This window comes from Mesoplodon densirostris, chromosome 14 (assembly GCF_025265405.1).
Source record: "Mesoplodon densirostris isolate mMesDen1 chromosome 14, mMesDen1 primary haplotype, whole genome shotgun sequence".
Taxonomy (NCBI): domain Eukaryota; kingdom Metazoa; phylum Chordata; class Mammalia; order Artiodactyla; family Ziphiidae; genus Mesoplodon; species Mesoplodon densirostris.
In genome coordinates this window covers 23,890,332-23,918,156 of record NC_082674.1, presented here as the reverse complement: position 1 = coordinate 23,918,156, position 27,825 = coordinate 23,890,332, and the positions used below count along the sequence as shown (strand labels likewise).

The 27,825-nt window shown below is 43.2% G+C and overlaps 1 protein-coding gene across 1 annotated transcript in view; it reads left to right on the top strand.

Moving 5' to 3' along the window:
- Positions 1 to 27,825, top strand: part of ALK (ALK receptor tyrosine kinase) — a 714,184-nt gene that overhangs the window by 175,497 nt on the left and 510,862 nt on the right. The window contains exon 3 of the mRNA XM_060116934.1: positions 24,722 to 24,836. Within this exon, the coding sequence (XP_059972917.1) occupies positions 24,722 to 24,836 (115 nt within the window). The remainder of the gene's footprint in view (positions 1 to 24,721; positions 24,837 to 27,825) is intronic.

The following is a 27,825-nucleotide window of genomic DNA, read 5'->3' as shown; positions in this document are numbered from 1 at the left end:
AATTGATTGGCTTCAGTAGGCAGATTATAGGAATTAAAAAAAATCAAGTATTCTTATGTTAGTGTGATTTGTCTGTTTTATTTGACACTTAATATTGACACTCTTCATTACCATTTAGAACCTAATGCTTTCATTTTTAAAATGTTTGTTTCAGTAGCCCATGAAATAGGTAAGAACTGTCATGGTCAAAAGATAAGAGAACAAGAGGATAAGTAAGAGTCTTTCTGTCAGTCTGTTGATTATCCCTCTGTGTGTCTAACCAACTGTCCATCTGTCTGACTGTCCTTTGTACTTCTGACAGCCCTCTGTCTATCTATCTGTGTGTGACTGACTAGGGGTGCCTCTCCTTCCTTCTTTCACAATGTCTTCCCTTTTTTCATCCCTTCCTTTCTTCCCTTTTTTATTGAATAAGGGTTTGATTTCCTACTATGTGGGAAGCATTATTTTTTGTTAATTCATGAAGCTGATAGAACTCCTTAGTACCAGAGTGAAGCTTAAAGGTCAAGTAAATTGGCCCTGCAGAGTTGGGGCCAGAAAACTTCTCAGTGTCAGAATGAGAGATGTGAAACACCAGTCTCTGATCTCACAGAGAAATGCAATAGCTCTTTGAAGTTCCACTAAACTAGAGAATGAATATGGATGGTGTAGGCATTCAATAAATGTTTGCTGAATTGAATGCAATAAAAATGATAAAAGAGACATTCTAAACACATTTTTTAAAACTTCATTACATGCCCTGAAAGATGTTTCTGACATTTTATCTACATTCCTAGTTACATCCAGAGTGCCTGGCACGTATGATGATAGAGTTCCTTGCAGTGCCATGTTGTGAATCAGTGGCTGCAGAGTCAAAACCCATGCTGGCCTCCAACAATTTGATTCTAATGTGGGGCGGGGAGGAGACTCACATTAAAGCAGTCATTGATATATGCTGGGTATTCACAATACACATCTCTTGAAATCTTTTAGTAATTACATAAAGTGGAATTTATATCCCCATTCCATTTTTTAACAGATGACAAAATTGAGACTCAGATACATTCATTAATCTGCCTCTGTCACATACCTAATAAGTGGCAGGATGGAAATGTAAATCCAGGTTTATCAAACTTTGCAAAATATTTAACCATGTTTTTTCTACCCTTTTCTGTGCATCCTTCAAATCACATGTCACAGAAATTATTTTTTGCTATTTTGAGATTTGAGTTATCAATAACAACTATTCTTCCATGTTCTAACTTACAAACATTTCATTTTGAGTCTCATGAAACTTTAAGCATAAAGCTTCAAAATGTCAGATAGGGCAAATTATGTACTTAAGTTCAGGCCAGTCTTTATTCTTTTTTTTTTTTTTTGCGGTACATGGGCCTCTCACTGTTGTGGCCTCTCCCGTTGCAGAGCACAGGCTCCGGATGCGCAGGCTCAGAGGCCATGGCTCACGGGCCCAGCCGCTCCGCGGCATGTGGGATCTTCCCGGACCGGGGCATGAACCCGTGTCCCCTGCATCGGCAGGCGGACTCTCAACCACTGCGCCACCAGGGAAGCCCCAGGCCAGTCTTTAATGAATTCAGTTTCAATAGGGAATAAATGAGTCTATCTCCAACAGTCCTTGTATGATCATTTCAGTTTTTCACTTGACACCCTTTACCCATGTTGAAAGTCCTAAGATATATATATATATATACATACCTAAAACATGCCTCAAAATTTTCTTGATCTTAAAAACCTGGGCAACCTCCTCTAAATATGAGCAGGGACTGCTTCATGAGCTGCGTTATCACCACCCTGTAAATCTGGGGTGACAATAAAATAGTGGATGACTGTGCAAGTTAAAGAATTTGCCCAGTGGGCTCCTATGCTAAATTATGCTGTCAGGACATAAACATGGAAGCCTATTTTCTGATAAAAAGTAATGATACGTAGAATTTGAGCATGATTCTTCTCCAAAAAGAACATGTAAATTTGGAATGTGTCATTTACTTTTCAACAAAGTCCATTTGGTTGTTCTTTTTCTATTGACACAGGCTTCAAACTCCTTGAGGGCCAGGGCCACTTGGGTATGAAACTCAGTTTTATGTCTACAGCACCCAAGTCCTCAGGTAGTATTTGGTGAATAAATGAATGAGTGTAATATAACATGAGCTCCTCCCAGATCTGAGACTGCCCAAGCTGTCTTTCTGTCTTGCTGTTGCTGATGATCTCTCTGCTTCTCAACTCCTCCCATGCCAGGCTTTGGGTTTCTAGGCTCTCATTAGGCCCACCAGCCTTTCAGTTTTGCTCGTCCCGTCTTGTGCCTGTCTTTCTCCTTCTCAGCTTAGCTCAGATACTCTCAACAGGATCATTCTGTTCCTCCTGGCTTTAAAGTCCAGGGTCTAAAGTTCAACTCCAACCATTTCCCATCCTCTATGCAGACAAATGTACTGTGTTATTCTGGGGAGCCAGCCCAGGATGTTTCCTAGTGGTAGAAACAGGGAGGATTATGTAAAATACAGCAGATACCAAGCTGGGAAGGATGGTAGAGGTAATGCCTCTCAGTAGACGCTTCTTTCCTGGGCAAACCTTGCTCATAGCAGATGTCCCTGCTACCCGCTTGTTTTGCTCTGGACTCCCTGGTTTGTTGGTTCTTTTCCTAAAACACTGTAAGAACTGAATGCAGTTATTATCAATGTTCTTTGCCCACTGCAGAGCCCAGGGGGGTCAATGCTGCCTCTAGTTTGGAGGTTTTGCTGCTAGTGGTGTCACTTAAGATTGGAATTAATGTCTTTTTAGCTGCCATGCTGCATTGCTAGCTATATAAGAGCTTAGGGCAATCATACATCCAGACTTTTTTTTTACATGAAATATTGTAAAATCAGCACCAACTACAACACCCTAAAACACATTCTATAGTTGTATAGAGGACATTTTTACATTTTTTTAAAGTAATTCACATTCAACAGGGTATAATGAAAAAAATACAAATATACAAAACTACCCATAATTATACCATTCAACAATATCTTCTGCTAACATTTTAATATCTAGCCTTCCAATGTGTATTCCATACATTTATCTCTAGCTATCTATCACGTATGTATTTTAACTAAATTAGGATCACACTGTTTGTATTGTTTTATAACTTGCCTTTTTTACTTAACATATTATAATATTTCTAAATCAATAAATAAATTTCAACAATATCCTTTTACTGAGTAATGTTGTATTTTAAGGATGCCCATAGTATATGTAACCTATCATCACTGTTATATATCTACCTGTTTCTAATCTTTAAGTGTTACCAAGTATTACAAGGGACATCATTCAGGCTAAGTCTTTGTGCATATTCTTCATTATTTCCTTGGGATGTTTCTAGAATTAGAAGCAAAGCAATGGATAAATCATTTTAAGGCTTTTGATATGTAAACAATTGATACTTTGAAAACTTTAATGAGTATTATATTTCATCCTGTATTTGGCTTAGATAATTTCAAATCTTGACTCTGTTTTCTGTTGTATCAGTTGTCACTACAAATTCCATAAACATTTCTTCCATGCCTTGTCACTGATTTTTAAAAAAATATTAAACAAGACAAGGTCACTCATTTGGCAGATGTTTGCCAAAAGTTAACACGGTATAAGGCACTCTATTAGATACTGTGATAAAGAGAGTAGAAATTCAAGAGTATATAAGCCTTAATCTTTTTTTTTTTTTTTTTTCTTTTTGCGGTATGCGGGCCTCTCACTGTTGTGGCCTCTCCCGTTGCGGAGCACAGGCTCCGGATGCGCAGGCCCAGCGGCCATGGCTCACGGGCCCAGCCGCTCCGCGGCATATGGGATCCTCCCAGACCGGGGCACGAACCCGTATCCCCTGCATCGGCAGGCGGACTCTTAACCACTGCGCCACCAGGGAGGCCCTATAAGCCTTAATCTTGATCCTCTTTAATTTACTTAATACAGGAAGCATTGTTCCATTAATAAATAATTCAAGATATTTTCTGTTAAATTTGTTCCCTTTTTTTAAATTTATTTATTTATTTTTGCTGTGTTGGGTCTTCGTTTTTGTGCGAGGGCTTTCTCTAGTTGTGGCAAGCAGGGGCCACTCTTCATCGCGGTGCGTGGGCCTCTCACTATCACGGCCTCTCTTGTTGTGGAGCACAGGCTCCAGACGCGCAGGCTCAGTAGTTGTGGTTCACGGGCCTAGTTGCTCCGCGGCATGTGGGATCTTCCCAGACCAGGGCTCGAACCCGTGTCCCCTGCATTAGCAGGCAGATTCTCAACCACTGCGCCACCAGGGAAGCCCCCCCTTTCTTAATGCACTAAATATGTTACTTTGTCAAATTTTATTTTATTTTATTTATTTTATTAATTAACTGATTTATTTTTGGCTGCATTTGTTCTTCGTTACTGCCAGCAGGCTTTTCTCTAGTTGTGGCGAGTAGTGGCTACTCTTCGTTGCAGTGCGGGCTTCTCATTGTGGTGGCTTCTCTTTGTTGCGGAGCATGGGCTCTAGGCCCACGGGCTTCAGTAGTTGTGGCGCACGGGCTTAGTTGCTCCGCATCATGTGGGATCTTGCTGGACCAGGACTCGAACCCATGTCCCCTGCATTGGCAGGCCGATTCTTAACTACTGCGCCACAAGGGAAGTTCCTCAAATTTTAAAATACATTGTCAAAATGGAAATAAGGGTAATTTGGCATGAGTATGACTTCCTTGTTTTTCACCCTGGATTTAAAAAAAATTAAAAATATAAAGAGTACATGCTTACTTTAGTAAATTAGAAACATTCAGAAAAGTATAAAGAGAAAATAAATGACTCCTAACAAAACCATTCAAAGACAATTACTGTTAATTGGTGTATTTCCTTCCAGGCATTTTCTTTGTATATTTTTTACATAGCTGAGATCATACTATATAGGCAATTTTTCAAGAGTATAATGTAAATATTTCCTCATTATGAAAAACTCTCTGAAAACATTATCTCTAATGGCTTCATAATATTTCATCATGGAAATAAATTAAACATATAGAATTTGATGGTTAATAGTAAAAATGCTGGAGTAAAATTGCATGGGTTCTAGTCCTGATGCTGCCATGGTTATCTTCTGATCTTGAGAAGTTACTTTTCTGCGGCTCAGTTTCCTTATATGCAAAATAGGGATAATTATAACCTCTATCTTTTAAAGTTTCTGTAAGGAATACATAAGACAATTCAAATAAAGCTTAAACTGGTACCTGGCACATAATGAGCATACAATAAAAGTTATTATTATTTTTCCTATTACTACTTAATCATTCTACCTACTGCTAGATATTTAAGTTATCTCAATGTTACTGAGATAACATTTACTATTATAAAATTACTGTAGAGTATAATTCTTCACAAACATTTTTATAACCTTAGAATGTTTTTCATAAGATAGAATCAAATTCAGTGATATGAACACTGTTAAGATTCTAAATATTGCCAAAATTGCTTATGTACAGTATAATGCAGTACTGTTATTCTCATCAGAGAGATATTGATAGTTACGTCCAAATCGGGATCACCTGTGGGACTTTTTAACCTCTCCTCTCATCCTCTCCCCACTCACCCTCATCCTCCCTCTCCCAGATGACATGTGATAATCAGAATCTCTGGGGCATTTGGACATTCTTATCCTTTTAATTTCTTCAGATGCAAAATGAGGTTATCCGATATCTATTTCATAGGGTTGTTGTAATAAATAAATAAAATGATGCATGTGTATAGGGCTTTATACATAGTAAGCACTCAGTGTTAGCCATCATTACTTTATTATTACAAATGACATTAAATTTATAATTTATACTCCTACCAGGGAAGTATAAAATTGTCTGTCTCATTGCCCCTCATCAGTGTTCAGCATAATTATTTTAAAATTTATTTTAAATTTAGTTTAAATCAATTCAAGCTATTTAAAGTATTAATTATTTTAAAATAGTTTCTGATTCAGTAAGTAAAAGGTAACATTTCAGTGTTTTAATTTGCTTTCCTTTCATTACTATTGGAGTGGAACTTTTGTCAAATATTTATTAGCCATTTGTATTACTGTATATGAGTGTAGGAAGGGGAGGGAGGGAGAGAGAGATAGACAGATGGACAGACACAGGGAGGGAGTAAGGGAGGGAAGGAGATCAGGATCTATTTATTTTATAGGGGTCTTGATTTTGTACTTTTTCTTTTTGCGGGGAGGAGATCTGTTGCTCTTTGGTTAGTAAGAATGTTATCCTTAGTCTGACCGTGTTTTATTCCTACTGAACTAGTTTTGTTTCCCTATGATCAGTATATGTTTCTAAAGTTTTCCAAGCCCTCTGGTTAATTATCCATTTTAGAATTTTGCCAGAGAGCATTGTTAAGCCTTTAAGTCTATGGTCTCTTAACTCCATTCTTTTTTCTCATTAAAAAAAAAAAAAAAAATCTGAAAACATTAGCCAGTCTCCTATTCTCTGGCACAACTTGAAATCTCCATGATTGCTCAGAGCTTCCAGACGGTGATGGAGATTGTCTGCAGCAGCACTGTATGTCTGGGCTTGAATGTGGGTGAGGGGAATGAATATAAAGAGCACAGATGACTCGGTTGCAGTCAACGAATCCAGGAAACAGGGTCAGAAAGAGGCTGACACCTGGGTCGAGTGTTGGTTCTATGCCCTGTCCCTCTGCTTGTTCTCCAAGTCTCCCTCCTAATTGGATACCTAACTTGTTTTTCCATGCCTGAGTTTTCACCTTGGTAACCTCTCAGACTGACAATGTATCTGGCCCTCTCCACCCTTTGTAAGCATCAGAACTCTACATTCAGGCCATTGACTATTGGCCTCTCTGACACAGGCCAGTAGTCTGCCAGGATCTGCAGGCCCAAGCTCTCATTGCCACCTTTTCTGGAGACCATCCCTTCAACCCCCCCTGTCACTGTCTACACAGTTCTGAAAACCTGCCCCATCTATGTGGCTGTGTATGGATTCCAGGTCTTTGCCTGCTGCCCACAAAACTCATGTTCTCCCTCTTAGGCACCATGTAGACTCTCCCTGAAATTTTAGAACTCAGACTTCTTAATGGATGTGCTCAAATTTTGTCGAGCATTTCCTTTATTTACTGTAATAATAATACATTATTGTTTATGGTGATATAAATAGCATTTACTGCATGCTTACTCTACACAAGGCATTGTGCTAAGTGGTTCATAGGCACTTTCTCATGGAATCTTCAAGGCAGGCATATAAGGTTGAGCCTATTATTGTTCCCGCGTCACAGATGAGGAAAGCGAAGCTTAGGGAAGTTGAATAGCTTGCCTGAGGTCACCCTGGTGGTAGTAAGTGTTGGAGCTGTGAGTTGATTTCAGGTCAGTCTCATGTCTAAGCCCATGATCTAAACTCCAAGATGATATGGTACCATCTGGGACTCCCCATCTGGCATCCTCTTCCTAATCTAGCTTACGGCTCCTTTTATAAACCTGCACCTCCTATCACATATCTCTATAAAAAATGACAATTCAAAACTGAAAGGGGCCCTGGCTGCCATTTCATTCTGCTGGGGTGACATCAGGTTTTGTCCTCCCTGACCATGCTTGCTAATTTCTACATGACTTCTGGGGAGCCTGGCTGGGTAACTCTTCTTCAGTTCCCCCTTGCACTAGCAGGGTGAGGTCCCCACTAGCCAGCTGTATGTCCCTCTCTTTGCTGTCATGCTCTCCTATTGGCTCTGTGAGTGGATTTTCTTCTACTCACTTCCTAGCTTTTTTCTTGCTCTCACCAGCAGGCTGCTTCTCATTCTGGAGCTTCTCTCTGTTGGTCTAATATCCATTCCACTTATATCCACTCTGGAAGGTCAGGAGCTCAATGTCTTTACTTTTGGGGTCTCCCAAACAATTAGCAACCCACAAACATACCTTCCTTCAGTTTTTTCACCTCATGGGTGAGTTAACCCTATTGTGAATATAATTGCTACTTATCTTGGACAAGAAAACTGCACAGATCTACAAATCTGGAGAGTGGGGAAGCCACAGATAGAACTTCTAGGGTGTGTGCTAACAATTCTTGCCTCCTCTCTGCTTGTTTCAAAGTCTGGAACCCCAATATACCCCCAGTGAACCCCAGTGTCCCTGGAAAAGTAGCTTTTGGATCTGGCTTTATTCCCGTAACTTTCACATTCTGACTACAGCAACTTCTTAGTGGTGGCAGATTTAACAGTCATAGTTTCTACTACTTGCAAGTGTCTCCAAATTCCACTATATGTAACAAATCTTCATTTTGTTTAGGTAAGAATTTGAAAGCCTCATACCCTTAGGCTGGGTCACAAGTCACTTAGTGGGTAATTTGATTTTTCTATCTATTGTGGCAATGAATTTTATGGAGGAAATGATATGCTACTTATTCACCTGTGTCGGGATTCCAGAAGTCTCTGGATGTGTCCCGCACAAAAAAACCTAGAGTTTATTTACCCTGTGTGCAAGGTCCGGGGCAAAGTGATGCCTCCTCCCCTCCCACTGCTAATCTGTTGCTGAGTGTGAGCATTTAGTAGGGAATTGACTTCACCTTCCTACAATGCCTTTCCAGGTCATGGACAGAACCTCCCTAGAGATCAGGTGCCTTCTTATACACAATTATAAGTAATATAAGTAGAGTATCCAATTAGCTTGTGTTTCATTCATCTGCTCCAAATATTTTTAATTCTCAATCCTGGCTGCTTCTCTTGGGCTGGATCAATACAGGGCATGCTATCCTGATGAGAATGGAAACCTTTGGTTTGCATTTGGAGATAGGGAACTGAGGAAATATTTTCATTTCCCATCCAGAAGTTTAATGTTGTATAGATGCTGCTTGAGTGTAAACTACTCGTATTGAATATAACCTTTTATTCAGCAGGGTTTTTTTTTTTTTTTTTTTTGAGGTATGTGGGCCTCTCACTGTTGTGGCCTCTCCCGTTGCGGAGCACAGGCTCTGGACGTGCAGGCTCAGCGGCCATGGCTCACGGGCCCAGCCGCCCCGCGGCATGTGGGATCTTCCTGGACTGGGGCACGAACCCGTGTCCCCTGCATCGGCAGGTGGACTCTCAACCACTGCGCCACCAGGGAAGCCCTCAGCAGGGTTTTATTCAGAGGGTTTAGATTCTTATACACATGTGCTGGTAGCCATCATGTCCCAGTGCTGCCCAGAATCTCCAATGACAGTAAGACCTAGGAAGTCTTGGGGAGAAAGAGTGTCCATTATCTTGGAAGCTACTCCTGGAATTATTGCCAGAGGCAATTCCTCAGAGTTTATGCTCAAACCTTAGAAGGCTCCTCCTGCCACTATGATTGAAGGGGCAAGGGAGGGAGCCAAGCCGGCTTGGTCAGCAGATGTCATCAGTCATGATGAGTCACTAATTCTGATGAGACTTCTGATAAGACTCTGCTATGATGACAGATGAGGCCACATATAGCAGTTAACTCAGTCATTTGTAATCATTACTTTTGGGCCATTCAGTAACCATCCTGTGAAATTATTTTCTGAATTTCCCAGAGTAGAGAAAAGAACTGAGTTTCACCCCTTTTCTTGGTGAAGCATCTCGGCAGATATAAATGCTTGCAGGGAATTTTCTAAGGCATTATCAGATCCAACTTTAAGACCCTTATTTACCAAAATCACCTGCTTTGTGTGGGTGATGACACAGTGTTGGACACACCTGCTCTTTTCCTGACTCTGTGCATGGAGTAAGTCCCGGATTCCTCTGTGGCTAACATCTCTGTTTTTGTTTCAAAGTGTCCCCAGGGCAAGATGCAGGGTGATGGCGCTCTCTGTCACTTCTCATAATTGTGACTGTGGCCATACCTCTTGGCCCAGAGCTTTCTTCCCCAACAGTGTGCCATGTCATGGGTGTGTTGTAGATGGCCAGCTGGCAGGCAGAGATACCAAACTATTGAGGCCCTCAGCAACTCTGGGAGTCTGAGGTGGACCAGGTGTGGCTGAAGTCCCACCTTCACCCCAAGCCAGTTGCCTTCTGTTTACCCCAGTGGGCCATACAAATATTATCATTTTCTCTGTGTGTCATGATATAGAAAAAGGTTAGGAAGCACTGACTTAATCTCTTTGATTTTCATTTTTTTCCTCTCTAAGTTGGGATTTTAAAAAATATCTTACACGATCATTGTAAGGATCAAAGGCTTGAATGCATATGAAGGGACTTTAAGAGCTGCCATATGTTTGTTGGGTATATCACTGGCCACAGAGAGATAGAAATCTATCTTTAGTTTACCCTCCTTGACTGTCCCTTTGAGAATAAGATGGAATTTCACTTTTTAAAACAATCTTTCCTAAGTTATGAAATCAGAGTACTTCAATCCTTGAGGTTCAAGCACTGAAATACATTTCCTACAATCTTGTGCCTTCTTTAAGGCATCTACTGGAGCAGAAGTTCTTTGCCCCTCTGCCCAGTGAAGTGCAGTGATGCTGAGGGTACACAGCATCCCCTGACTTATCTGTATTCACATCCCAGCTGCTCTCAACTCTACCCAGGCCAGGGTCCCGCCTTCCCACTAAAGACTGTCCTGTGTTGCCTTTGACTGCAGGCCCATGCTGTGGGTGGAGAGCATCTCAAGTTTCCATGGTTTTAGCATCTGTGCTCCAAGGTGTGAGCTGGCTGGTGCTGGCCCACAGGTCTGGAGATGACGTCTCTCAGTCCTGCAGACACAGATCTCACGGGTGGAGAGGAACTCCATCTCCTCAACAGACCTTAAGCCAAATGCTATCTTGATAAGTAAGTGAAAACCAAGTCACAAAACAATAGGTTAACAAAAGGTTAACACTGGCTTTCTGGATGTGGAGGTATAGGTCATATTTATTTTCTTCTTTAGACCTTCCTGATTTTTTTTTCAGATTTTCTATAGTGAAACTGAAAGAGTATTTTAAATTATCTTTCTAAAAGATGCACTCAGGATCTGCTGCATGAAGGCAAATAACAGCTCCGACATTCCTTCACACTTGCTGGCTCCAAACTACTGCCTCTGCTTTCAGAGTCAGGCGATTTGGAGGCGGTGCAAGCCAGGAGGCAGCAATGTGGGCCACTGAATTTTCTCTTTTCAGACATTGCTCTGGCAGCTAATTCCAGGGTGCTCATCTGTATGGTGGCAGCATGACTTTCATGTTTTCCCCAAGGTGTTTTATGGCTTTTTTACAGAGGTACTTTGAATAACTTTCTCTCGGTAACTTCCAAATAGTGAAAGATATCAGGTGATTTCTCTGTCTCCCTCTCCACTTTCTTCTCTTCTTGTTTCTGCACATTCCTCATTGCGAGTCTCTTCACTGTCTCTGCCTTCACCTCCTCCCTCTTCTTTTCTCTGTCTTCCTGCTGCACCAGCCCCCTCCCCCTGCTTCATCTCTCTTCACCTAATATTTAAAGCAAAATAAAACATGGTGGTGGGAAACAAAGGATGCTGTTGCCCAGGCTATGGTGAGGGGAAAGCAAATATGGGTTTATCGTTAGGAGGTAGATGGATGCAAGAGTGGTTCTTGTAAATTAAAGGGAGCAGTTTCATCCCTTTACTTTTCAGTTTTCAGACCTGTAACAACTGATAACACCTTAATTTGATTTTATCCTTAAGGTCAGGGGAAGATTGCCTGAGAAATTGATGCTTCAGTTGAGGCCCTAAAGTGATTGAGTAGAGTTAACTAGTTAAAGAGAGTGGGATGGGATGGGAGGCCAGAGAGGGCAGGGGTCTATTCAGGCACAAGCCTGCCTCAGTCCAGAGCACCTGCTCCTTATTTGCCACCAAGAAAGGTGAGGTGTCACTGAGGACCCCTGCTGTACGGACCAACCAGCGATTCTACAGTCCCACTCAGAACCCCCTGGACATGGTGCTGATTATCCTGGAAAACACGGACATTGAATTACGTACAGCAGAAAGACTGATCAGATCACAGACACCTGCAGCATTCTCCTAACTGAGGACAAGACTTCCTCCAAGCCAACCAGGGAGGTCATCTAGAACTGGCGCCTAGAATGGCTTCATCCCATTGGCAGGACTACCCTGTGCTGTTAGTCATTCCCCTGTCTTTTTTCTGGTGCTCAACCTGTTAGCCAACCTTCCTCTAGAGAGGGAGCCTGGAATCCAGACACGAGGTCCTAGCCCTTCCCTTTGGTGTATGGCTGTGTGTTTGAGTTGTGAGGGGTCTAATCCCCTGTGCTTCCTTCTCAGCACATCCTCCATCAGACTGCCAGGCCTCTGACACATTTCACCCTAAGCATGCTTCCCCTGGATCAGCCAAGACCCTGTCTCAAGGGGCAGGCATCAGGCCTGGTATTGGTTTCCATGGAAACAGTGCTAGCTGAGCTTGAGGCCTTGGAGAGGCCTGACATAACATATACCTGACTACAGGTGTATGTTTCTAGGTGACCTTCCTAGTTGACCTGAAAGGAGAGACAGTGAAGAGGTTAGGAGACCCTCTTTGGCTTCCCTCCCCATCCCACCCTCTTTAACTAGTTAACTCTACTCATCTACTTTAGAGCCTTAGCTCAAGCATCAGTTTCTCAGGAAGTCCTCCCCTGGCTTTAAGGATGAGTCAAGTCTCTCTTCTGTACATTCTCATAGGGCCTTTTATCTCTCCCTTTTTTAAATTTTATAAGTTTACTTATTTTTGGCTGCATTGGGTCTTCATTGCTGCACGTGAGCTTTTTCTAGTTGCGGCAAGTGGGGCCTACTCTTTGTTGCGGTGTGCGGGCTTCTCATTGCGGTGGCTTCTCTTGTTGTGGAGCACGGGCTCTAGGTGCAGGCTCCAGTAGTTGTGGCACATGGGCTCAGTAGTTGTGGCTCGCGAGCTCTAGAGCGCAGGCTCAGTAGTTATGGCGCACGGGCTTAGTTGCTCCGCGGCATGTGGGATCTTCCCAGACCAGGGCTTGAACCCATGTCACCTGCATTGGCAGGAGGATTCTTAACCACTGCACCACCAGGGAAGCCCCATCTATCTCTCCTTTATAACACGCACCAACCCTGAGATGTTGCAAGGATTTGTGAGGTTGTTGGACTGCTGTCTGCTGCTGCCCCACCACACTCTAAGCTCCTCAGCCTGTAAGCTTTAAGAGAGAGATGTTTAATTCTATTCACTAATACATCCTAACTGTCAAGGGCAGAGCTTGGCATATAGGAGATGCTCAATAAATACTCATCAAGTGAATTAATCTTAGCTCCATCCCTTTTGGCTCCAGGGCCTTGGGCAAGTTACTTAATCTCTCTGAGCTTTAGGTCTCATTAGAAATGGGGATAATAATCCCCCTTTGAGAAAACTGTGAGATTGACATGGGACAGTGGTTATAAAATACCCAATATGGGGCCTGTATGCATAATTGGCACATATGAAGTATTGGCTTTTCCTTTACTTTCTTTTTCATCCCAGAGTATTGCACAGAGCAGTAGTTTAAAGGTTTAAGGAACAAAATATATGTCTCTCTATTTCTTTCCCCTCCTTCTTTCTTTATTCCCTTCTTCCATGGTTAGGCGAGGCACAGAATGAAGGGTCAGAAGATCAGTTTCCTGAGTTTTCACTAATGAGGTGACTTTGGGTGAAGCACTGGCCCTTCCTGTGTTTCATCTTCCTCGTATATATGATGGGAAGACATACATAAACAGTATTTACAATCCTTCCCAACCCTCTCGCCCTGGGTCTCCGCATAGGAGTCAAGGGTAACATTGACCACTGCTGTTCACAGTGCAAGATGAATGGAAGCAAGAGGGAAATGCAGCACCAGAACAGGGAGAAGCAAATTAGATTATTGGCTTATCTGTTTTAATTTAAGCTGAGTTTATTTTAGTAATACAGGTGAAGAATATTTTAAAATGTATCATCATGACAGTGCCCTTTGGTAACAGCACAAGGATTTCTGGTGTATCTTTCTTCAAAAGAGCCTGAGGGCTTTGTATGTACTGTCTCATTAATTCTCAGAGCATCCCTAAAGTGGGATGGGAAAGCACGATGAGTTCGGTTTTAAAGGTAGAGAAACAACACTTCAAAAATGTTTAAGTAGCTAACCCAAGGTCTCACGGTAACATCACTGCTCCCAGGAACCCGGGTCTCTATCTAACACAGCAGCCTGTTGACCATTCTGCTTCCGGTTTCTAGAAATGTGTCCAGCCATGGGTGAGAGGTCCTTGTTCTGAGCAAAGTAGTATTTAAAGTGTGGTTTCCTGGAGGATGGACTCTTTTTTTTCTGGAATGAGAGGAGTGACAAGTAGGTAAAGAAGGATTGAAAGGGCTGGAAGTTACTAGAAAGTATTCTGCTCCTCTTCATCTCCCCATCCTGAACGTCATTTCCCTGGACCAGCCAAGGCCCCATTTCAAGGCCAAGCATCAGACCTGGTGGTTGTCATGGAAACAGTGCTGGCTGAGCTTGAGGCCCTGGAGAGCCAGCTGCCCTGACTGAAGGTGTGTGTTTCTAGGTCACCTTCTTGGTTGACCTGAAGGGATTCTGTCATTCTCAGTTAGGAGAATGCTTCAGGCACCTGCAATCTGATCGGTGTTTCTTCTGTGTTTAACACACTGTCACTGTTCTCCAGGGCAATCAATATCATCTCCAAGAGGTCTGTGTTGAAGAGTGGCATTTCTGGTTGGTCCATATATCAGGGTCTTCAGTCCAATGTCCTATCATGATTCTCACTATGTGACCTTGGGTAGGGCAGTTGTGCTTTCTGAGTTTCAATCTTCTCATCTGTAAAAGGGGTTAACTAATCAGACTATTGTAAGGATTATGAGAGTGAAAGGCTCTGAAAGGCATCAGTAAGTCATAAACCACAGTGATTGTGTAAGTAGTTAGGATCCACTCCTCTACGCTGGAGGTCACGTCTTCTAGTGTAAATGGGCCATGCCCTCCCCAGGGGTCACCCTTATTATTGTCACTTCCTAACTAGAAATATCAGGTCAAGAGAAGACTAGTTGTTTATGGATAGTTTGTAGTTTCTTGTCCAACTCAGCCAGAGACTACTGGACCTGCTGGTGGGCAGTTGTCCCCACAGGCACTCCCTCACCTGGAAAGAGAAGGGTCCTTCATTGAGGGACTAGTTCCCTAGGCTGCCTGGGCTTTATGTCGCTTGTGGTACATTAGTTATTTAGTGCCTGGTAAAGCTCTCTGAGATCACAAAATGAAAGGCCTGGTGGCAGTTCAAAGTCTTCCTTTTGATTATTATTCCAGTCAGTGTATTTTGGGGGGAGAAGATAGGCTCGAGATCACAGTGGAGGAAATTTCATAAAGAGAGTATGAACAAGCCACAGAAATGGACCCAGAACACAGGGTCACATTGCCCTGCTAATGGAAGCACTCCGGCCTGGGAGGAGTGTGTGTGTGTGTGTGTGTGTGTATGTGTGTGTGTGTGTGAAGCATCAGGCTACCTGGAGAGTGATACCTTCTTTGTTGCACTCTTGGCTTAGTACAAATGCCAATTAGTCTTCCTCTACTACCAAAAGCCAGTGAGTCTACCTGGCCTAGGTAGGTAGGACTAGTGACCAAGCACACCTGGAGCAGGAATTCCACGGCAAGAGGAGACATTGCAGGCTCACAGGCCAGTCAGGAGCTCTTTCTTGGGACACTGAGGTCATCTCTAGACAGGTCAGAATGTAGTGACTTGGGGCACAAACTCTAAAGGGGCAGCATTGAATGTCATATTACCTTCACTGTCTGGCTTTGACCATGAATTATGAATCACTGATGGCCTACACAGGCATGGTATCAGGGGTTACCTGGGGTCTATGCCCCTGATCTGGCCCTGACCTTGACCTTGGGAAGCATATACTACATGAGACAGAACAACAGCCTCCATGAAATGTTTTTGCTAATTTCTTTTAAATCTATGAGCTTGAGACTTGTGAATGAAATTAATAAACTATTATACTTCATTGTCATAAACAACCAAGGTAGTTTGAACAGCCTGTTTGATAAATGGTCTAATGGCACCTTCCTAGGTGGCAATAAGCTGTAATGGTTAAGGAGGAGGAAGGCCAGTCAGGTTTTGTTCTGGGCCACTCCAGATCCCAGCTCAACTGCTTTGATGGGGCTCCAGCTCAGGAAAGATGGGAAACCTTGGAGAAGGAGGGATTCGGTTTCAGCCTGTAAGAAAGGGTAGAATTTAGGAAAGCAGCAGGTCAAGAAGGACGTTCTAGGCAGAGATCAGCTTGGGCAAAAGATTGGAGACTTCGTGTAACGGAGACCATAGAATGTGAAAGGATTCTGAGTGGGAAATAAGGACGAAAAAGCAAGTAGTGGCCAAAGTGTGATGGCTTCAAATGTACACATTTTAGCCATTTCTGCAGCAGCCTCTTTGTGATTCCCTTTCTCCGTTTGGGTCTAATATACCCTGCAGGTAACCAATCCCCAAGAGCTAGAACCATGCTGACAATTTCCTTTGTGTTGCGTCAATATTCCTTAATGCCATGCCTTGGGAAGGAATGCCTGCTTTTATTGACTGACAGATGGGGTTCACCGCTGAATGAACTCAGTAGTTATACACAGGTCCTTTTGGGATCGGGGAGAGGCAAGAAACATGTGTTGAAACTATGCCTTTCAATGGTACAAGAGAACATTATGAGAAATAATAATTTTTGCTTCAGGACTTGAGCTACCAAGAAAGAGCACGAACCTTCCTGGCAGGGGGGAGTGGGGTTTAGTGAAAAGTGAGGTGGAGTGGGGGGCTTTTAGTTCCCATTCAAATTCCTCCCTGACACTAATAGCTCCTCTCTGAATGAGCCAGCTGGAAGGAACGGTGAAAGCAAACTCCGCGAGAATTGACTGTGTGAACTGGAGAAGAGCTTAGTGAACCGCTAGTTCAGCCCCCTCAATTTCCAGGCCTGGAGAAGGTGTGGGGAGGTCTTTGTGTTTAGGACAAAGGACACATCTGCTAATTCTCCCTCTTCTGTCTGAAAATCACATCTCTGTTTTTCAGACTAAATGAACTGCCTGTCACAACTCCAACATCACCGCTGACTCTAGTAGTCATGTAAATTCACTGAGAAGGTTTCTTTGGCTGCACAGGTGTGGGATCAGCCCCGTGAATACTGAAACTGTTTCCCTGGGCTGCCAATCCCAGGCAGGGGGCCTCTCCTGTGCACCAGGCCTTGCTGTGCCCGCTCACTGCTGTTTGACATCTGGACAGCTATTTATTTGGTCACATTGAGCTTTGCTTCGTATGACACAAAATCATTGTAAAAGAATGCATTATTAAGTGTGTTTTCAAATAAGGGGGAAAAACTAGCAGGCTGTCACTGATTGTTTTATTGTTGAGAGGAAAATAAATAAGTAAAATGTGTACAAGGCAAGGCAGGAGCAGTTCCAAGGAGCGTTTAGAAGAGACGCATTTTTACATTTTATTGATGGAGGTTTGTAAAACATGCTTGCTAGTGAACCCAGGGCATTCATGTAAATAACCATCACACACGCATAGCTCTTTATTATTTATGCCGATGCAAGTATGATATATTCACTATATATGTACATTGACTTTGAAATAAACAGACACACAGTGAGACATATAAAAATAAACACTGGAAATAGAGACATTGCCAGTTGGCTGAAATTGGGGTAGCAGAGATTGTGGACAGTTGGCAGAGTTAATAATTAACTAGTGAATAATAGAGAAGCAGCTCTTCTGGAGCACTTGTGATTTTTGGACATTTTATCCTAGATCCTCAGATAGGGAAGGAACCAAGACTCCCATTCATTTAGGATCCTGAAACAGAAATAGAAGCATAAAATTTCAAGAATTGCATGACTGATATTTAAAGAGTACATCAAGTGTGCATTATTTCATCTGGCCCGTACAAAACCCTGAGAATTGTTAAAGCATCCATTATTCTTGTTTTTATCATCATTTTTAGGACATTGAGTTTTCACAGAGTATGTGATTAGCCTGAGTTAAACAGCTAATAAGTACCAGAGCTAATAATTTTCTCAAAGGCTCCGGTTTCATTATTTGACAAATATTTATTGAGTGCCTACTATGTGCCAGGCATGGGGACATAGCAGTGACTAATGCAGGAGAGACACAATAAACAGATGAATATAAATATAAGCAATAATAAATGCAGGTCAAGGTGATAGAGTGGTTAATGGGGTGTGCTATTTTCCTATAGGATGATCAGGAAGCTCTCTCTGAGGAGGTGACATTTGGGCAGAGACCTGGATCGAGAGAGGAAATGACCTTGTGCCTCTAGGGGAGAGGAGCTTTTTAGGCTGAGAGACCCACCAATGCAAAGGCCCTGAGATGGGAGTGTGCTTGGCGAGTTTAGGAATAACAAGGAGGCCTGTGGGGCTGGAGCTCCATGATCAAGGGAAGAATGTTTGGAAATGAAGTCAGAGAGAGAACCAGGGGCCAGATAATGTGGGGCCTTAAAGGGCTAGGCTATGGCAAGAAACGTGAATGCTATTTCAGGGCTGGAGTGTCAATCTGACTGCTGTGTGGAGAGCACACTAAAGGTGAGCAATAGTAGAAGCAGGGAACCAGCTGGGAGCTTATAGCAGTTGTCAGGGTAAGAGGTGATGTGGGGAGAGAAGAGAGGGACAAAATGCAGGTAGAGTCATCAAAATTGTTTGATGAACTGATGTGGGGTGTGGGAAAAAGAAGTCAAGGAGTCCTCCTTGGTTTTGGCCCAAGTAACCAGGAGAGTTTTGTCATCGCTATCTGAAATAGGGAACACCTGGGGTTTCAGTGGAGGGACATCAAGTTTTTATTTTTCCATGTGTTAAGTTTGTGATACTTACCCAGGAATAAAATGGAGATTTCAAACTGGCAGTTGGACATACATTCTGCTGTTCAGGGGAGAGGTTGGGCCTGGAGATATAAATTTAGTAGTATTAATATATAGATGGTATTTAAAGCTTTGAAACTGTATGAGATCATTTTTGGGAGTGAGTTTAGATGGAGAAGAGAAATGTCCCAAGTTACCCAACTTTTAACAACTGTCAAATAATAAAACAGAGATTCCCTCCCCCATCAAGTTTTTTAAAAAGAAAAAAAAAAGCTGAGCTTATTTACATGTCAGGCAAGAAATTCACTGAGTAGTTCTCTAAGGAATAAAAGAGTTTTTAAAGCCTTAGGAAGAGGGTTACATGGTGGTCATACTAATTCAGAATTGAAAATCAGCACTTTGCATAGGAGAGAATGAATTCATAAGTCTGAACATGCTTGGTTAAACAAGTCCCTTGTTCATTGGTTAAGAGACTTTAGTGAAGTTCAGGAAGGGTCTGGTGTCCTGGGGTCACTTGAAATTCATGATCATTGATCATTGTCAGCTGGTTAAAACCACTGTGATGAAATACAATATTGAGCCATGAAATCTCCTGGGCAGTTACTGCTGGGAAGTGGAGAATGTTCCTTTTGTACAGCCCGGAAAATGAGGAGGATCTGGCAAAGAAGAGTAGAGAGGACCTGCCACCGAACTAGGAGGCAAGAACTATGGCAACCAAGGTGGTCACTGAGATGTTAAGAATCCAAGAAGCAGGGAGGATCAGTGAGGTCCAATGCTGCTGAGAGGTCTAGTAAGAGAAGGACCAAGGCTCGTTCATTGTGTATGCAACTTGGGGTCTTTGGTGACCTTGACCTGGAGAAGTGGAGACAATCCTGATTTAATTGAGTTTAAAAGAAAATGAGAGGGGATGGGCTTCCCTGGTGGCACAGTGGATAAGAATCTGCCTGCCGATGCTGGGGACACAGGTTCGATACCTGGTCCGGGAAGATCCCACATGCTGCGGAGCAAATAACCCCGTGCGCCACAACTACTGAGCCCGCGCTCTAGAGCCTGTGAGCCACAACTACTGAGCCTGCGTGCCACACTACTGAAGCCCACGTGACTAGAGCCCATGCTCTGCAACAAGAGAAGCCACCGCAATGAGAAGCACGTGCACCGCAACGAAGAGTAGTGCCCACTCACTGCAACTAGAGAAAGCCCGCGTGCAGCAACGAAGACCTAATGCAGCCAAAAATAACTAAATAAAATAAAAATAAAAATAACACATTTATTAAAAAGAAAAGAGAAAATGAGAGGGGAAAACTAGAGACAGAAGCGTAGGCAAATCTTTTTAAGGTATTTAGCTGTGAAGGAGAGCAAGTAATTGGATGATGGCTGAAGAAGAGTGTGAAGGTCAAGGAAGTTTTTTCTTTTCTTTTTTTAAGATGGTGTATGTTTGCTGCAGATGAGATTGACTTGGAAGAGGGGAGAAATTGTTGATGCAGGAGAAAGGGCAGACTATTGCAACAGCTGATTTCTTGGGAAGTGATGAGATTAGCACCATAGTGGAGAGGCTGCCACTGCTTAGGAATGTAGACAGCATATCTGTTACAACAGGACAGAAGGTAGCATGTATAGGTACTGATACCTGTAAGTTGGTAGACTAGTTTCTCTTTTTTCAATGAAACAAGAAACAAGTTCACTAGCTGAGAAAGTAGAGGAGTGGGGGTGGAGGATTGGAAGCTTGAAGGGTAAGAGAAACTTGGAAGGAGTGGGTCTAGAGAGAGGGAGGGTGAATTGAGCCCATTAGCAAATTCAGAAGGATTCCTGGGCAGTCCTGCCTGAGGGTCCTCTTGAGGTTTGTTGTCATGAGTTTAAAGTGAGACTTGTCAGCATCTGGTGTACTCCTCCTCCCCTTTTGCTCCCCTTCTCTCCTACCACCACATTCAGCTGCTCAGGACAATTGTGAAGGACAAAAGAAGGAAGTGAGTTGCAGTTGTTTGCAAGGGAATTATTACAGTGGAATTATGATAGTGATGAACACTGGAATCTAAGCTGAGGATGCAAGGGGGGTGGTGCACAGTGGAAAAAGCTGTGTCAAGAGGTTGGGGGTTTCATTTTGCCTAGACACCCTGTGGTGCCTGGAAAAGGGCTCAGGATATCATCTCCATCTCCCCCACCCCAAAGGAAAAACATAAAACAATCTTATCTGTAACCAATCAGTAATGCCCTCAGTCCAGAGTACGTTTCCTTACTTTTCTCCTCAGGTGGTCTTGGCCATCACTTGGGCACCTGGAAACTCTTGCTCCTACTTTCCCCTCTCCTTTACTTTCTGCCTCTCTCCCCCAGATTCCAAGATACACTCTACTTGAGCCAGCGGGTCTTAATTCACACCTTTACCCCACAAGTCTGTGCTGGTGAGACCCATTTTACTCTGATCCTCACTTTCACAGAGGGAAGCACCAAAGAGCCAAGTGTTTTTTTTCGTTTGTTTTGTTTTGTTTTGTGGTACGCGGGCCTCTCACTCTCCCGTTGCGGAGCACAGGCTCCAGACGCGCAGGCTCAGCAGCCATGGCTCACGGGCCCAGCTGCTCCGCGGCATGTGGGATCTTCCCGGACCGGGGCATGAACCCGTGTCCCCTGCATCGGCAGGTGGACTCTCAACTACTGTGCCACCAGGGAAGCCCTTTTTTTTTTTTGAATATTTTGGCTGCATCGGGTCTTAGTTGCAGCAGACAGGATCTTTCCTTGTGGTGAGTGGGCTCTTCATTGCAGTGTGTGGGCTTCTCTCTACTTGTGGCACACAGGCTCAGTAGTTGCGGCACGCAGACTTAGTTGCTCCGTGGCATGTGGGATCTTAGTTCCCTCACCAGGGATCGAACCAGTGTCCGCTTCATTGCAAGACAGATTCTTAACCACTGGACCATCAGGGAAGTCCCTAAGAGCCAAGATTTTTTCTTGCTTAAATGTATTGCTTCTTATGGCATAGCTTTCCTCTATGCTGGAAACCCCCATTCCCACCAGGGCTGAGGATGGGGGGTAGGTAGTGGAGATGGAGTGTGAAGGGAGCAGAGAGCCTCTTCCCTGCGCTTAAATGCAGTACTTTCTTTTTTCTCTTCTAAATGTATGCATATTCTATTAACTTTAATTAGAGCACATTTCTGTGTCAGTGCTTCTGATTTGGGCAAACAACCTCATTCATGTAGACTGTGTCTTTCTCGGTCCTCACCTTCTCAGATGAGGAGGCTCATCCTCTTGGTTGACGCCTCCATTAGCTCACCCAGCCTGATCTGGCAAATCACTATCCACTTACCTCTGAGGACCATGTGAACCCAACCTACTAGCAGAAATTCTGGGAGTTCCCATACAGGCGGGATGAAAATGCTTGCTTTCTCTTCAGTATTTAACTTTGAAGATGCCCAACTATTTATTGGCATTTTTGGATATAAAATGGTTTAAACTTATGTCTTTAGGAATGACCCACAGTGATGCCCATGGCTCCTTGCTGGGCCATGACTCAGCCCTCAGAGCCCTTCCTTTTGAATGATTTCAGATATTTTTTTCCCCTGAATATATAACCTGGCCCTTATCCATATTAAAAGTCATCTGCCACTCTGTGCCCACTCGCAGATTCATAAATGCTTCCTGAAGTCTAGCCCCATCCACTTGGTGCTTCACATCCAGGAAGAAGTTAATACCATTCCCAAACTGTATGGCTAAGAAAAAATGACATCATTCTGAAACAGGGAAATATTGCCTAGACTTGGTCTTCCTGTTGCTTCAAAATTACTTAAAATTTGACCTATGTTGATGACGCAGACATAGAGATGCCAATTTTTAATCACATGGGGGTTATTGCAAGGAGTTGGTTGTCAGAGCCTTCTCACACCCCTCACACTGTTGCCCCATTCTGGAGCATACTCTGATCTCTGACCTTAGCCATTGACTTGTGGGGATGCTGAAGGGCCCTGTAGAGAACTAAGAACCACCATGCAGTAGTTTGTGGGGGTCCATGAAGGGTGGTGGAAGGAGCATGGGCAATAGCATCAGGCCAATCTGGTCTGTTGACTCTGGTCTCCTGCCTGGCCATGTGGCCACAGTTAGGGCATCCAAGCTCTCTCAGCCTCAGTTTCCCTGGGCTCAAAATAAGGCCCAATAATAGTATTGATACTTATTCACAATGTTGTTTTAAGAAGTGAATGTAATCACACACTTAAAGCACCTAGCACAATGCATGGTCCATGTGTGCTCAATTAATATTATTAATTCTTTAAAAGTCTAATAAATTCAAGCCTGCTCCTAAGTAGATGTGTGTGGTCTTGGACCTCACTTCTCTCAGCCCCATTGCCCATCTATAAAACAGAGTTGATGTGAGGGTGAAATGAGATGGCTGCTCTCTGAAACTTACTACCATAATTTCTGACCCCTTTCAGTGCATTCCTCTAAGCCATTTTGGAGAAATGCTGCAAAAGATGTATCTGGGTACTAACCAATTCAATTCTTATCTCTTTAGATCAGATGTGGGAGAAAAGTCAAAAACTCTTTGCTAGGTACTCAGAAGCCAGCACTTCCAACTCGAATCTTTGGAAGGCAGAAAGAAGAGTGTTTCTTTTAGGAAGGAGAACATAGAATGCCCATTCTGTTCTAGTGGCAGGAACAAGTGGGCTTTACCCAAAGGCAGCACCTGTAGATAAAACAGTGGAGCAGTCTGGAAACAAAAGTCTGCTGTGGCCACTCAGGGCAGTTATTTCCTTAAAGTGTGTGAAGAGGGATTGATACTAAAAGAGGGTTGAAGGAGGGTTGTGTGCTGGAGGTGATGTGGAAGAATCTACAAAGCAAATAGGCTAAAAAAATGCTTCTACTACTGTTGCTTCCTTTTATTCTTTCTCTTCTTCCTCATCTTCCTCTTTGTGAAATCAGTCCAGGTGGTTTAACAATTACTGTCTGAGTAGCAAACCAGCCCACCCATGGTATAGCATGGCCTCCTGAGGCCAGGCAAAACTGGCTTCAGTTTCAGATTCCATCATTTGCCCCTCTGAGCCTCAGTTGTTGCATATGTGAAACAGGGATGGTAATGCTTATCTCAGAGAGTCACTGCGAAATTATGGGGGTTAAGAGCCCAGCATGGTGCCTCGCCCGTGGAAGCTGCAGAAGAAATTCTAGTTCCCTTCCTTGCCTCCTCCCCACACTCAGTCTTGCTACGTGTCTGTCTCCTAAACAGAACTGATTATCAAACTGATTCTATTTTTTTAGCAGAAAAAGCTTTGCCTGCCTTAAAATGTTAGCAAATAGTGATTGAGTTGGGGATTTCTGGGAAGAGCTGCATAAGAGCATGCAGCCTGTGTTCATTTGATTTGTAGATATATTATAATTACTTTTCACCCCACAAAACCCACTTGAGGTACTGTTAAGCAAAGGAATAATGCTGCTTTTGCTCCCTTTCTCTCAACCCTTCTTTCTCTCATGCAAATCAGAAACATTAATCCTTTGTGGCTCCCTGGACTCTTAGTTATGGGAAAACTCATCACCTAGCCTTTTTTTTTCCTGAAAATAACACAATTGTCAAAACTCATAACTTCTGAGTGCAGTTTCAACACTCTCATTGATAAGGCAATAACCCAAGCAAACAACATTAGATGAAATTACAAGTCGGAACATAAAGTAGAGTGGAGGCATTGTTTAAATGAGATGAGTTAAAGTTCTCTGTAAAGTTGCACAAATTCTTATAAACAGAATAGACTTTAGATAGAGCTATTAGACCAAGCCATTAAGTAGCCTGGCTTCTAGCTCATCTCCCATAGATCTTTGGCATGGCCTAGGTCACAAGATTTGGACTTCTTCGATCTGGCTGCCCTTGGTAGAAAATGTGCAGTGAGGTCCTGAGGTCAATTCAACCTACTTGTGACTCAGTCTTTTTTCCCCTCATTTTCCAAGTGATGTCATGAAAGCCTTTTATGAATTTTCTTTTATAAGCAATATGAGTGACAGCTAAAAGACACATCCCAAGGGCAAAGATCAGTGTTCTCTTTGTCTTTTCAGGTTCCCATCAGAGCTCCTTGGAGTCACCAGCAAACCTGCCTTCTCTTCCTCCTGATAATTTTGCCTGGAATCTGACCTGGATAATGAAAGATTCCTTCCCTTTCCTGTCTCATCGCAGCCGATATGGTAAGTATATTTTGATAGTTATTTGTGATGTACAGTCACCATCTCATAATTAAAGAAGCTGTGAGTTTCAGCTTGTGATGTATGGCTTGTCGGGGAGGAAGTCTTTCTGTACCCTTAGTCTCCATTGACACCCAATTTAAGACCATTCCCCCCAGGACTGGCTTCTCCAGACTGACAGCTGCCTTATGTATCCTGGAGGAAGCCAAGGGCTTTGTTGCTGCCATATCTCATCCCCCCAGCCTTTATGTGTGTGGTATTCCTGACATCCCCTTACCAATCATTAGATGTAATGCTAATTTGCCTTTTGACTGTAGCTTTCTAGTTACAGGGTTCTAACCCATGAGTGTTTCTAATAGTGATCTCTTGAAGAGAGGATTGTTATTATGAGGGTCTTCTGGGGCCCCTCAAGTGATTTCCTTATGTTTAGGTACCTCCTTAGGTACCGTGTTCCTCGGTATTATTTTCAGTTCATTTGATTCTGCAACAACCTCAGAGGTAAGGAGGCCAAGTCCCATTCCATTTTTAAAGATGTAGAAATTGAGCATAATAAGATCATACAAAGTGGATTTTCTAACTACAAAAGCAGAATTCTTCCCTTCACTTTTTCTCCTAGGGAGCTACCTACGCAGACTGCTAGGGTGAGGCCATATTTACGTGGTGTAGCATTCCTCATCTTCCATGTTCATCCTAATAGCTCACAGGAGCTGGGCCTCTGCAGAGGAAAGGGCAGGTTTGGAGGAGAGCTGATGTATTTCAACTTGGACATTTTTTTCTTCTCTTGAACTCCTCTAGGGTGAACCCCATGAGGGCAGGCACAAATCTGTGTTTGCTCCCCACTTTATCCCATCACACAGAAGAAACTCAGAGGCTTGTGCATGATAAATGAATGCAGAGGCCTTCAGGGACGGAACTCACTCATCAGGCCTGATTCAACTAAGTATTTATGAACCTGTTATACACTGAGTTCTAGATTCCTATCTGGGCATATTTACCTATTCCCACCACTCAGTCTCTGTCCCTGGGCCTGAGATGTTTAAAGTGCACCTAACAGACCTTCCACCTGCTAGTGTCCCTCATTCGTAGAGCAGTGAGTCTTGGTTCATATTAATTGTACCTTCATTTCAAACTTAAAAAAATAAATGCATGAAAAACTCTAGGGCAGTTTAGAATTGTAATCTGCTGGGATGTTTCCTGCTATACTGCTAAGCCTCCCCAGTTGCAGGGGAAGATCAGTAGTTGTCAGGAGATTCCAGATAAGAATTACTTCTTGATTTTATTTAAGCCAGACACTGAGTATCATCTTAGGATAAGGGCAGGTGTTTATAAATATCGGGTCCTTTATACTGTTATTGCTTTATAAAACCAGATTTGTGATAGAACCAGTCTTTGGATAACATTTTTTGAATTTGCTCTCAAAGTCATTCAGTATTTACACAACTTCTATAAAATGCAGAATGTCCAAAACAGGCCGGTCTGCCTCCTGCATGACACAGAGGACATTGCATTTGTTCTCTCTGAAACATCTAGAAAGAGACTTCAGGTTGAAAGGAGAAAACCACCGGAGCTTATTTAAACTGCCACATGCCCACTGCTTGGCTCTGATACACCCGTTTCCTCTCCCTGGGCCTCACCTATCTCATGTATAAAATGAGGGTGGAGTGGCATACTCCTTGGGCAAAGGAATAGATATGCAAGACTCCTAGGATTCCTTTCAAATGCTCCTTTTAGCCTAGAAGCCTCATGATTCCCCTTCTTGGCAGAGGAGGGAACCCAAACCATTGGTCAGGCCTTGCTGAAATGCTCAGTGAAGGTGCCAGAGTCAGCACCATCATTGCTACCGATTCACAGGGTGAGAATAGATGATGCTTGGTTGGTGGCTCCTTGACTGAGTGCAGTGGTAATCTCAGAGCCTTTTCATCTCTTCCTATATTTAATTCAGCTGAGACTCATAAGGACCCACCTGTCCCCACCACCACTGGTGTGTGCCTGGTTCAGTGCCAAATGTTAGGGGTGATACAAAAACAAACATAAGTGAGACTTGCTCCTGCTCTCTCAGAGCTTTTTGTCCAGAGAAACAATCCTGTAGGGAGCTCAGCCCATTGCCACAAAGAGCACCTCTGGGGCACTGAGGTTGAAGACTAGTCCTGAGATGCACAGCAGAGCAAACTGAAGACTGAGACTCCTGTTCTCTTAAAGATGTTTGTGGGGCTCAACCCATATCTCTCTATGAACCAAAGAGACCAGCAGGCTCACTGGTGATAAATCCACACCTTTCAACTGCCACAAAAGACATTTTAAGAAATGTTAACAACTTCATTAATTTTAAGACCTCAAACTTGGACAGAGAAATTTGACTGGAAAATTGCCGCCTGAAGGGATAGTTCTTCAGACAGTGAGAAGTAACCAAGACTCAGCAAGTCGATGCGGGCCCTGAGTGGTGGAGCTTGGTGCCTGGCTGGCTCTCTTCACCTGCATTCTGGGGTGGAGTTGGGAGGGGACGTCTGGAGGGGGAGATAGGAGAGGGAGGAAAGGGTAGGCATCAACAACCCGACCACAGGCATCATGATAGACAGTGGCGGGCCATCCCTCTCAGGCAAGCTTGTCCAGTCCTGAATTGAGTATGGCTTTCTTTTCATGGGTGTTTTATGAGAAGAGACAAGGTGGAGAGAGGGTAATAAGATTTACTCACCCCAGTCTGTAATTATCTGCTTGAGGAAAAAGTTTGACCTACCTTTTTGAAGTCTCCCCATATTTCTTCTAATTTACGTTGGGGCCTTTTATGTTGTGTAAAATATATTTTCTTCAATGGCATTTGGTATCAGATTCCAGCTCTTTCTTGTCTCTTGTCTTGAATGATGGGAGCCTACTAATTTCATCATCAACAAGCAGAGCTGCACATTCTTCCCCCAAGGCTTTGAAGAAGGTGGCGGGGAGGACATCTAAAGAAAGAATTTGTTTCCTTTTATCATCCAGCTCTGATGCCTTAAGA